The 13,456-nt window shown below is 37.3% G+C and overlaps 1 protein-coding gene across 1 annotated transcript; it reads right to left on the bottom strand.

The window, feature by feature from the left end:
• Positions 1 to 12,452: 12,452 nt before the first annotated feature.
• Positions 12,453 to 13,227, bottom strand: LOC110701670. Its single transcript, XM_021879283.1, has 2 exons — positions 12,879 to 13,227; positions 12,453 to 12,766 (listed from the first exon to the last, which is right to left on the bottom strand). Exons 1-2 carry the CDS (start codon positions 13,225 to 13,227, stop codon positions 12,453 to 12,455), a joined length of 663 nt encoding a protein of 220 aa, XP_021734975.1.
• Between the last annotated feature and the right edge of the window lie 229 nt (positions 13,228 to 13,456).

The raw sequence follows: 13,456 nt of genomic DNA, 5'->3' as shown, positions 1-13,456 counted from the left end.
AATCTTAGCGAATGCTGTCGAAGACCGCCCATCTCGTGCTATCTTCTCAAATCTTAATGACAACCTCCACAATCTTAGCGAATGTCGTCGAAGACCGCCCATATCGTGCTATCTTCTCAAATCTTAATGACAATCTCCACAATCTTAGCAAACGTCGTCGAAGATAACCTCTCTTGAAACCATCCTTAGCTTTCTGGCAACCTTCCATATCCTAGGGAACGCTGTCGAAGATAATTTCGCTTGAAGTCATCCTCAGTTGTTACGATAATGTTCCAAAGAAAATTACCGAAGACTAACGCTTGTCGATCTTTAAAGCTCGCTTGAACTTTGCTATTGTAATTTTTTTTTGCTGTAATTTCCGTGGTGCCAATACGTCGCCACATTTTTGCTGTTTGTGAACCATTATGTCGGTGCTTTTTACTACTTGTGAACCATTATGTTGGTGCTTTTACCGCTTGTGAACCATTATGTCGGTGCCTTTGCTATGAGCCAATGTTTAGGAGCTTTAAGTTAAGTGAGACGATCTTTGAGCCAATTACTAAATCATGTCAAATTGCTTAGAGGGGCTAATTGGCATACCAAGGAACCCGGAAATTTCTGCACTAGGTCCGCATAATCTAATACGGGGGCCACGCATTGTGTCGCCACACCAGCGCCTGCTTGGAGAATGTGTCGGTGCACTTTGCTTCTGTCGCCCGGCGACAACTTTGTCGTCTGGCGCTGGAGTCGGGTCTTCCCTATTTTGCTCTTGCTGCTGTTGTTCGTTGCTCGATTTTTCTCCAAAACTTTGAACTTGGTCGTTTCCTTTCAACCAAATCCGCTAAAATCTTTTGTAAGTTAAAGCTCTTCATCTCTAATTTACTAATCCATGTAATTTTGCTCAAACTCCTCTCATCTTGGAAGAATCTCATGTGTCATATTCGTGGTTTTTCGAAAAAATCCAGGAATGTTCTTGCTTGCTGGGATGCACTTGAATTTATATTTTGGACTATAGGACTTTTCTTATCTTTCTTTAGGGTTGACATAAGGCTTAGTGTTGCTTGACTCATTGACTTGAGGGTTGGCTCAATGTGACTGGCTGACTTGAGGTTGACCCAAGGTGAGTTGACACGTGTGACTCATGACTCGTGTGTGCATTGTATTGTGATGTGCTTGACTCAAAATGCGAAAAAGAAAAAAGTCAAAAATTTTCCGTCATTTTTGTAGAGGGCACCGGCTTTCTCTCGAAAAAGAAAGACACAAAAGGGAAGAAGTTTTTGATGGTGCATGTTGAATGAGCTTAGTCAAATGTTGTTTCATACTATCTCTTATGGTTCAAGGATTAATTCATCCTAGTCTATCTCAATTGTTGACTCAATGATGAAAGTGTTTGGGTAACTTAGGCACGGAGGCTAAGCACTTCATACTTTGTTATGCAATGATGATTGATGATAATATGACAAGGCATGCTTCAGCGTTGTGTTAAGATTTCAGGACACAAGGTTCCTAAGGGAAGTATATTTGGTCATGTATCTGTGATGTGTATGATAGTGACACTAAAGTTAGGCCGCAAAGGCTAAGTGTGTGGAAAAATAAATATTGAAAAGAGTCAAATGGTGGTGACTCTTAGGCTGGGTAGGCTAATAATGTGAGGATCAAGACCCCAAGTCTAGCCCTAAATGGATAAGGATGAGCATAGGGGATCCCTTGATATGATCATGGTGTGAGTGTGTGAATGTGAATATGAATGCATTTTTATTACGGTCGCACCTCGATGTGAGGTTGCCTACGTATCCGTTAGGAATAAGGCCGAACGTAGCTCTAGCCGAACCTCACACAAGTGTGTACACCTCAAAAAGGTCTTTTTAAGGGTTGTAACGTGGTTAGGCTAATGGTTGAAGAAGAAAAGGATAAAGGCTCAAGACCCTTGATAAGCCCCCAAGGTGTGCAACCTTGATTTTGAATCTTTATATTGGTATGCTTGAGACTTTCAACTCTGTTTTAGCTCTCTTTTCTTTTTTTCGTTCATATTTTTCTCTCTCTTTTGTTTTTGAATTTATTTTATTTTTATAAGTATGGGAAATCCCAATCATGCGGTCTATCACTCACTTGGAATTCATGTTTCTCAGGCACGGTACCGAGCACTCGATAAGAAACGCAATCTGAGACGTGTACGTATCAAAGACATTGGAACACTTTCCCTTTTGTACACTTTTATTATATATATATATTTTTTGCTATTTAAATTTTTTTTTTTTGAAATCATCAAGCTTTTGAAATTGCATAAGTTACACACCATCCCATCCCAAGGTTAGGTAGATGTGGGTTGTAGAAAGAAAAGTCAATCGATATATGAGGCTCAAAGTGGTTTATCAAGAAAGGATTGCATATTTGAAGGGTAAAATATGATATGATGTGGCTACAAGGGGTGCCTCAAATCATTGGTATACCTTGCGCTTAGTTCGGCATGAATATTCTTTTTTTTTTTTTTTTAATGTGATGCAATGATCATATGCAAGAAATAAAATGCTCATTTTATTAAAAGGGAGAGAAAAAATCTACAAAGTAAATATAAGGGAAAAAAGTGCCTATGCTAGACTTATTGGGGAAAGGAAGAATAAAAGAAAAAAGAAGTCACGAAATCTTGTCGTTGAAGCCCGCCTCTTATCTTGTGCTCATCACCCGATCTTCTTGCTAGCTGGAGGTATGGGAAGCTTCTTACTATCGATCAAATGTTGGATAGCCTCTTTCAGCTTCCAACAACTCTCAGTGGCATGTCCCCTACTTTGATGGAACTTGCAATGTGCATCTGGGTTCCAACTAGGCAATCTCTTTTCAGGTGCGAGATCTTGAATAGGTCCAATGGGAGTAATGAGTCCCTTGGCATGGAGTCGGTCGAAAGCAGCATCGCAGCTCATCCCAATGGGGGTGAAGTCTTTCCTTAGTTTCTTCTTAGATCCTTGGTTATCCATGGGTAAAACTTCACTGAGATAAAAGGTACTAACATTGTTACTAGAGTGGGCGTTTTCGGAAGAAGAAGGATTGTCGTTCTTCTTTCCTTTCCAGCCACAGTGATTACTATGTTTAGTAGCTTTTTTCTTTACGAGGTCATCTTCGATCTCGATGCCTATGTCATAGACGACCTTGAAAGTATTCAAGTTGTGTTGATATTTTAAGTGCTTTGAATACTTTTCTTGTAAATTTTTTATTAACATCCTCACGGATTCTTTTTCAGTAGGGACTTCGATCATGTTAGCGGAAGTTTCCTTCCACTTGTTGAAGAAGGAGGTGAACCCTTCGTTTTCTTTTTGTTTTAGCGTCTCAAGTTGTCTATGGTTGATTTCAATTTGAATATTACACTTATATCTATCAATGAAAGCATTTTTTATTCCATCCCAAGTAGAGGTCTTCTCTTTATTAAGGGAGCTAGAAGAACCAATGTTGACAAATGGTTTCAAGAGATAGCAAGAATAAAGAGTGAAAAATATTCTTATCAATCCCTTTAATGTTCATTACATTTTCAAAGGACCTTAAATGAAAGTAAGGATTGTCATTTGGCTTAAACTTAGGGATGTCATTGGCATTGAACTTCTGCGGAAGAAGCTCTTCGTCCACTGAGACCCCTTGTGAGCTTATGCCCTGGAATCTATAGTCATTGGATATTTTGCTCAAGCTTTCTTGCATGAGCTCCATTTGTCGTTGTTTCAAAAGGTAATTGATTTGAAGGGTTAAAGCCTTCAACACCTCAGTCACGTCTTCCATTTGCTTCTTAAGCTCATTGACTTCTTCTTGACTTGCCATTGTCTTTTTAGCTTTTCTCTTTTGACGAATCGGTTTATCAAAAAGTTGAACTTGAATGAAGGTGTTGTCTTTGATTAATCGCCCTTCTCTCTGATGCAAGTCTAAGCATGGAGAACTTCGAAGATTTGCTTATCATGCATCAAGATAGCTTGTCCCTAAACATTGATTCAAGCCAAGCATTGCATGGACACTTTCTTGGATATCAAAGCAAAGCCACAGTTTGCTTAGTGGCTTTTCTTGGAGTATAGTTCACTTTCTTGAACTTTCTTGAATTTTCTTTACTTAGATTTTGCTTACAAGTTTTTACCTTTCACTTGAAAGGGTTTTTCTTGGTTCAAGCATTAGGATCCTTAATCTTTATTTAGTTGCTTTAAAAATCAGTTAGTTAGCAAAATAAATCAGTTTAGGCGTGTGCTTGTTATCCAAGGAGATTGGTGTATGCTTGTGCTCCAAGGTGCTTGCTCTTCAAGCAATTTAGAATTCTAGTTTAATTAGGATTGAATTAGGAACTTGTCCTAATCTTGATAGGTAAACTAAGTCTATAAATAGGGCTGTAAAACACACGAATTAAAGAGAGATTAATATTCAGATTTATTTCTTAAGTTGCATACTTGAGTTTTTGTTGATTGCGATCAATTGCTGTTTTGCTTGTCTTAGTTAAAACATTCGTTTGGGATGATTAATTAGGTGGATTCTTAATTGATTAATCTTAGTTTTTGTTTAATTCTTGGTGGATTTCCTGTATAGAATTAGACTTAAACATATCCCTTGTGTTTTGTTGATTTTCGGATCAATAATTCACATCACTCTCCTTGACCAAGTACTGTGGAAAGGGAAATTAGGGATAAGATTTTTATTATTTTTGACTCAAGCTCAATTGAACATGCAATAGATTGAAAGAGGATATGGAAGAGAATAGAGAGGGAATGGACCCTCAACTCAAATGACGGAAAAATGACTCATGCATGAACCTAAGACATGGTCATGGTGACATATAAAAAGTGTGTGCTAAACTAGTGAGTGTAGGTGACATTTTAAGACTTGTGTCATGACCATGTGGCTAGACTATGTGACTAGACTCAAACAAAGACTAAGTTAAGACCTCACATATATGCATTAAACTGGACATGCTATGGTATTTTAGTCATAACCTTTGTTTTGTGACTCTGATTTGGATGAAACCAACGCCAAATTAAAGATAAAACTCGGGGATACAGATCCATTAGTTGTACGACTCGTAACTCTTTCTAGAACTCCGGCTATGACCAAAACAAGTTGACGCTTGTGCAGTATACGGGAATAAAAATCCGGGTTGACTTAAAGGAACAATGACTCGATTTTAGACATATTTTTTTAGCTCAAATTAATTAAGAAAAGTCCTTTAGTCATTAATTAGTTTATTTAGACTTAATCACAAGTCAAACAAACGGTTAGGAAAAACACATAGAGCATGCACAAGCAAAGAATGCACAAGTAGTCAAGTATTCACAATATGATGCAATGAGTTTGCAACCTAACCATGGCTCTAGTTCTCTAAAGTTCAGTATATGGGTTAGTCAAAGAGGGTCCATGGTTATGAGTCCGGATGCACCGCGCGGAAGCCTTACCTTTGGAAGGGTTGGCACGTGTGGATGGGACCCCGCAAGTCAAACTCGCTTCCATGGTTTGGTGAATTCAACATTCTCGGATGTACCCTTTGTTGCTCAGAGCGTTCAATTAGGTAGATAAAGAATGAATTCCCAGAGGTTTATGTCCATATGTAGAACACATATGGGTTTCAGAAAAAAGAGAGAAAAACTCAATCAGGAAGTAGAATCGAGCCAACAGTGCTAAAACCAGTCGAAACAAGAAGGCAGATTTCTGGCTCGGTATTGGAAGAACTTGGCGCCAGAAAACAGAGTCCGTCGCCAGGATATAAGCCCTGTCGCCAGGATATAAGCCCTGTCGCCAGGATATAAGCCCTATCGCCAGACGACAATGTTTTCGCCAGGCGACAGAGCCATATCATTGGCGACAGGCTCTGTTTTCTAGACACTAGTTCCTACATGCCTCAACAGTTTTCTGTGTTCTTAGAATTTTCCAGTTTTCGCAGTATTATTTCGATTCTAGTTGTGAAAGATATTCCCAAAATTTTCTGTGTGTAAAAATCCTATGTTTTTGACTCATTAAGGATGGTCTTTCCAATGAGAACCTTTTTTATGCATATGACAATTAATAATGTTAATCAAAATTATGCAAATGAAATACTTAGAACTTTTCGACTCTCATCCACTCATTCTAAATCATTGCCGAAATATATTTCAGGAACTAAAATAGAAATCCTCCCCAGCGGAGTCGCCAAAATACTGTAGGGAATATTTTAAGCATTACCCCAAACTTGAATTCCTCTTTGATCATACACTTAAGTATGGTGTCATCCAAAGGGAAGGAAGTTAGAGAAAAAGAGTCGCCAACAAGTTTTAGGAACTTGTAAACCGTCCACGAGGTGAAGGTTACAACCCTTAACGATCCAAGAGATCGTCAACTCCAATAGTTCTGGAACCAAGACTGGAAGTTCGGGGATGAAGGTACAAATCCAATCTAAAAGAGAAAGAACCTGGCCTAATAATAGGCCTCTACTTTATTCTTCTCGTAGTCATGTGAGTTTTCTGACTAACATGCAATCAATAGGTTTACCCTAAACCTGTCTAATCTATGTTGGTTGAATAGTAATGCACAAATAAAATTATAATTGACGATCACTTGAATTATAATCAAATTAACGTAAACAAGATTATTAATTATCTTATTAAGCGTGATTACAAGTACAATTTTCCTTTAAACATGCATTAAAGGCGTGATCAAGCAATAAAAATAAATATAATCAAGCAAAATAATAACCAAAAAATAACAATTATAATCATAATCGAAATAACAATCATAATTAAATTAATCATATTAAAGCATAATATTAATAGCAAGATTCTAGGCATGATAAAAACAAGATTAATAACAAACCCTAGCATGTCACTAAGCATTAAATATCAAAGCTTTAACCCTAACATGATAGTAACATGATATTAGGAAAGAAATAGGAAGCATTATAACAATCATACTTGATATTAGAAATTTTAGTTATTACCCTAAACATGATACTCGGAAGATCAAAACACCATAAAACATGATACTAGGAATCAATAAAATAATCTAAGCATGATTTTTATATCAAAATATCAATAAAGTAATTAAATTTTTCATTTGGATCCCTCATATCTCTTTCTAATAACAAAATACACACGTTAGTAACTTCAAGGAAAATATTAAACAAACAATTAAATCAAATAATTGAAATAGAGATTTGGGATCAAACCCTCAGAAATATCAAACCTTTCACGTCTAGGGAGAAGGAAACTTCGAACTTGGTTAGGTGTGTCTAGTGCTTGTGAATGCGGAATTTTGTTTGTAAAAGGTTAGGCTAGAAAGAGGGAGAGAGAGAATAAGCTTTAGCTTAGAGAGAGAAGAGAATTGGAGAATTTTGGTTGAGAGTTGATTATTGAGAACGGAGATCCGGGGACCCTATTTATAATAAAATAGTCCGGAATCGATAAAAATGAATCATAATTCGAAGAGGAATAAAACACACCGCTGTCGCCAACAACAACCCCTATCGCGTGGGGACAGGGTCTGCCGCCAGGCGACAGCCTGACGTTCGGTACTGCAGGAGATTTTTCCACACGTTTTCTATTTTTTAATAAAATTATATCGTAAAATTCGTACGAAGGGTAAAATCGTAATTTCATTTAAAACACTTCTTTTATTACAAATAAAATTCATAAAACTTAATTATCAATCCTAATCCCATTAGGATTCAAAAGAACCTTATAGAAGATTCTAGAGGACTATAATTAATTCTAATTGCATTAGGAATGATAATTCATAATAGGCCCTCCTCTAGATCATTGGGCCGCATATAAAGATCAAACCAGACCCAGTTTAGTAGTTTAGCCATAACTTCTTCATTATTCGTTGGAATTGGGCTTATAATATATCGTTGGAAAGCTCTTTTCGAGCTCTATCCAACTACACTATTATTGGACCCTTGTTATGGGCAAAACTAAACTTGATTGGCTACTTTCATAAAATAGAATAGGTTTTCAAAAACAGAAAGAGAGATTTTTAAGCAAAAAGCAACATTAGACTTTCCACACTTTCAATTCATTCGATTATCATTCGATGTTAAAGGCATTCATCACCGAGTCTGGTTTTTGGGAGACACAAATGGGTGTCTATAACTACTAAGCAATAAAACAGAAATTACTTATCTCTTGATGCGTGAATCAAACTGACAATAGCCCTGTCGTGGAGAACTAATGACCTAAAAGACAATTCCGCGCTACCTCCCGGTGCAGTAGACTAGAAGCGGTCGCCCTCTAGGATAAGCACGGTGTCGGAGTTTATGTGCACTCACAAACCCGACCGAAACTCAGAATACTTGCCTAGAAAACAGAACATAAGATTTCGTGTTTAGATATTTTTAGAGAAGAGAGAAGACTGATTGTTGTTGTGTAATTTGGCTAGGAAAACCACTGAGTATATATAAGCAGAAGGGGGAAAATGGATAGCATAAAACGTGGGAAGAATCTAGCTAAGAAAGTGACCAGATTAATTTAGCCAGTCAAGCAGTGATTAGGGAATTGAATCAGTCAGCTGTAATCAAGGGATTAATGGCTCATTTAATTTCGTAATTCCAACAATCAAAAAGAATATTCTGTTTAAGAAATAAAGGAAATAAAATTTCTCCAAAAAGATAACAAGGACCCACGCCCGCACATCGCATTCCCCAAGACCCCAAGTCCTGAGGCCCGAGCCCAACCCGACCCGGCTTGGCGCTCACGCGGGCGCGTGTGTTTGTTGAGTAGCACATATCTTCCATTCACTCAACTAAGTAGTGCATGCTAAGACACTACAATATAAAAACAAGGCAAAACTTTCTCCAAAACCAATGTGGGACTTTTCCCCTTTCATTCGTTTTTCTCTCTCTCTTGTTTTTCCCCCAAATCTCTTTGGTTTTTCTATCAAGAACTTCCAACAATCCCTCATAGGTTCGAAGATATGAAAAAGAAAGGAAGGAAAAATGAATTCTAGGCAAAACAAAACAATTGCATAAGTGTCAATGTCTCATGACTTGAATTAATACATAGTGGACATCAAGCTATGATCCCTCACCTACCAAGTGACCTTCGTCTTGAACTAAATAGAGAGTTAGGGACCCGTCACTTTGAGCCACACAATTGAACATGTATAATATTCTGAAATTCCGCGAATAAAGGTGACGCATTTTACTAGCCATACGTCCAGCCTGGATGCTCATAGGTTCTCTAGATTATAAGCCCACAAAATACTCATAGGAAGCGGCCACCTTTCCACACCTAAGTAGGTGAACTCCATCAAGTGTGAGCTACAACACACCTCCAAAAATATGGATATGGGTTCATTAAGAGCTGTATGCTCAACCTCCTTTTCATTTGTATCTAAGCACAAACAAACATCTAGAGATGGACAAATAAAATAAAAAAGTGCTTCCGAATTATTACATAATATTCCCCTTTGAAATCATGGTGAGTAGGAGTTCACTATTTCACAATTCATACAACGGGCTTTAGCCCCATCTATTCCGATGTTTCCAAAACTCGTTTTTTCATAGGCCTTTAGTTAACGGAGCCACAATGTTCTTTTCTGACTTAACATAGTCCACTTCAGACAACAAATTTCTGATGGCTTTATGCCTCAGACGGATGTGTCTCTTCTTCCCATTATAGGCATGGTTGTGTGCAACAACAATTGCAGCTTGTGAATCATAATGAAGTGCAACTGAAGGAGCTGGCTTCCCCCATAGTGGAATATCTGCAAGCACGTTCCTCAACCATTCTGCCTCGTGACCTACCAATGCAAGAGCAATAAACTCGGATTCTATAGTAGACATAGCAGTACAAGATTACTTACAAGATTTCCAGGATACGGCTCCACCCCCAAGGGTGAAGACATAACCACTAGTGGAGTTAACTTCATCATTATCGGATACCCAGTTGGCATCACAAAAACCCTCCAAAACTCCAGGAATTTGGAGTAGTGCAAACCCCAATCCGAAGTACCCTTAAGGTACCTAAGCAACCTCCTTAGAGCAATCCAATGATCACTACTTGGGTTATGAGTGTGCCTGCTCAACCTACTAACATAACAAGCAATGTTAGGTCTAGTGTAGTTCATTAGAAACATAACACTACCAATAATTCTAGCCTACTTAGACTGATTAACTGAATCACCATTATTTTTCTTTAGGTGGAAACTTGGGTTATATGGAGTCTTAACTGGATCGACATTAATTGAGTTAAACTTTTTAAGAAGTTTTTCAACATAGTGTGACTGATTAAGACAGATGGCATTTTGAGTCCTTTTGATTTTGTCTCCCAAAATCACATCTTTCTCACCCATGTCTTTCCTTTCAAAATTCAAACTCAAAAACTGTTTTGTCTTATTTACTCGATCCAAGTCAGTCCCAAAAATCAACATATCATCCACGTAAAGACAAATAATTACACAACCATGACTATCATGCTTAAAACAAACACAAGAGTCACCTTCGTTAACATGAAAACCATTATATTACCAGTCATAGTCTTATCAAATTTGTCATGCCATTGCTTTGGAGCTTGCTTAAGCCCATACAATGACTTGACTAACTTACAAACCTTGTTCGCCTTGCCCGGAACAACGAACCCTTCAGGTTGGACCATGTAAATCTCCTCATCCAAGTCACCATTCAAAAATGTAGTTTTGACATCCATTTGATGAACAACAAGATAAAAATGCAAGCAAGAGCAATTAAAGTCCTAATGGTTGCAATTTTAGTAACAGGGAGTAAGTATCAAAATAATCAATGCCAAACTTTTGTGTAAAACCCCTTACCACTATTCTTGCCTTATACTTATCTATGCATCCATCGACCTTCAATTTTTTCCGAAAGATCCATTTACAAGTAATGGGCTTACAACCTCTAGGAAGTTCAACCAATTCCCAATTGTTATTATTGAGAATTGATTGTAATTCACTATCAATTGCTTCTTTCCAAAAAACAGCATCAACTGATCTCTATGCCTCATCGTAGGTCCTTGGATCATCTTCCAAAACAAATATATGCACAAAATCATCATCAATTTAGGAAGATTCAGATAAATGAGAAGAAATAAAATCAGGACCAACACTGTTTTCCTTTCGTGCCCTTTTGCTTCTCCTTGGCTCCAAAACAGAATCATTATTAGTAGTAGGAGCATTAGCAATAGGTAAACTAACAGAAGTAATTCAATATCATTAGAGGGAGATATTTTCCAAGGAAAATTGTTCTCAAAGAACCCAACATCTCTAGCCTCAATGATATGGCCACCTGCATAAGAGTTGTTAGTAACTTTGACAAATAAACGATAAGATGCATTTAGATAAGCATAGCCAATCAAAATAGCATCAACAGTTTTAGGACCAATTTTAACCCTCTTGAAATTAAGTATGCCTACTTTTGCTAGGCACCCCCACACTTTCAAGTATTTCAGGTTTGGTGCTCGACCCTTCCATATTTTGTATGGAGTCTTGTCAAGCTTCTTGTGAGGAACCCTGTTCAAAACATAACATGCAGAAAGAATGGCCTCCTTCCACATGTTATTAGGAAGCCCAGAACTAATAAGCATAGAATTCATCATATTCATTAAAGTTATATTATTCCTTTCAGCTATACCATTTTGTTCGGGTGAATAGGGAGTCGTTGTCTCATGAACAATGCCAAGTTGCTCACAAAATGCCTTAAGAGTGTCACGGTTGTACTCACCACCCTGTCACTCCTAACCCGCTTAATCCTTTTTTCCAATTGGGTTTCTACCACAGCTTTATATTTGAGGAACATTTCCTCAGCTTCGTCCTTAGACCTGAGAAGATAAACCATGCAAAAACGTGAGCAATCATCAACAAAAGTAATGTAATACTTTTTACCCCCTCTACTTTCATGATTATTAAAATCACCCAAGTCACTATGAACAATTTCTAGTACTTCAGTCTGTCTATCTACTAATTTAAATGACTTCTTTGTAAATTTGGCTTCAACACAAATTTGACATTTCGAAAAATCAGTGTTAGAAAAACTTGGAATCAAATTTAAATTTTTAAGCCTTTTGATTGAATCAATATTAACGTGGCCTAATCTAGCATGCCATAAATCAATAGACTCAGCAATATAAGCAGAAGAAGTACTAGCATTCTTATTCATAGTGTCAATTTTAACATCAAGAGTAAAAAGCCCCCCATTACAAAAGCTCTTCCCCACAAATTTCACATTGTGAGTAAGAACCAATCTATTAGAATCAAAAGAGAGCTTCAGTCCAGCTTTCACGAGCATACTGCCAAAAATTAAATTCCTGCGCATTTCTAGAACATGCAAAACATTAGTGAGAGTAAGCAATTTTCCAGAAGTGAGAGTGATTGATAACGATCTTCCCTTTACCTTGGATAGAAGAAGAATATGCGTTGCCCATGAAGACATTTTCACTTTCAACCTTGTCATAGGTAGTTAACATGTCCTTGTTGGCGCAAATGTGTTTAGTAGCTCCAGTGTCAACAATCCACTCAATAGCATTACATGTAAAGTTAGCTTATGAAATAACAGCAACAATAACGTTATAATCCTCAATAAGATTTTCTTGACTTTGCCCATTCTTATTCTTCTTCGTGACCCTGCAATCCTTAGCCTTTTGACCAGTAAAACCACACTCAAAACAGGTACCCTTAAACTTGTACTTCTGAACCTTCCCTTTAGGCTTAAGGGAACTGTTATTGGCTTTGGACTGGTTGTTGTGTTTGGGTTCAACAAGATTGGATTTGGCAGAAGAAGAGGAAGGAAAAATAGAAGGGCCTTTGTCTTTGATACGATTTTCCTCCTCAATTTTGAGGTGTCCTACAAGCTCCTCTAAGGTTAGATTTTTCTTTTTTGTGCATCAATTGGTTACGAAAATCCTTCCAAGAGGGAGGGAGTTTCTCAATTAAAACAATAGCAAGGGTAATACCACAAATAGACAAACCTTCAGCAGCCATATTAATATACACATTCTCATAAGCATGAATCTGATCAATAATAGGCTTATCATCAACAACTTGAAAACTCAACCACTTACTAACACAATAACGTTTAGTACTAGCATCATCAGTCCCATATTTTTTCTCTAAATCATCCCAAATATCCCTAGCATGATAAAAACTCATATAAATATCCAACAAATTATTTGACATGTAATGCAACAACATGCCCTTAGAGGTTCTATCATCTTTAGCAAATTTAACATCATTTTCAGACAAATCATCTCCATCAACAGATTCAACAATATCATCAAGAACATATGCAACATCAATTTTCTCCAAAAAAACACGCATCCTAACAGCCCAACGTTTCAATTCTTTCCATCGAGTAGTTCTAACTTAGACATGTCAGGAATCAGAAATTTGGAAGCCATAATAGTCTTTTAGATTGTTATACTACTAAGAAATAAAACAGAAATTACTTATCTCTTGATGCATGAACCAAACTAACAATAATCGCGTCGTGGAGAGCCACTGACCTAAAAGACAATTCCGCGCTACCAACCGGTGCAGTAGACTAGAA

Source organism: Chenopodium quinoa, unplaced genomic scaffold, assembly GCF_001683475.1.
Source record: "Chenopodium quinoa cultivar QQ74 unplaced genomic scaffold, ASM168347v1, whole genome shotgun sequence".
Classification (NCBI taxonomy): domain Eukaryota; kingdom Viridiplantae; phylum Streptophyta; class Magnoliopsida; order Caryophyllales; family Amaranthaceae; genus Chenopodium; species Chenopodium quinoa.
This window is presented reverse-complemented; position numbering and strand designations above follow the sequence as displayed.

Coding starts and splice junctions, on each gene's coding strand:
- LOC110701670 (XM_021879283.1), bottom strand. CDS start 13,227: ATGCGTGTTTTTTTGGAGAAAATTGATGTTGCATATGTTCTTGATGAT. Junction 12,767..12,878: donor TATTAATATGGCTGCTGAAG/GTTTGTCTATTT, acceptor ATCTAACCTTAG/AGGAGCTTGTAGGACACCTC.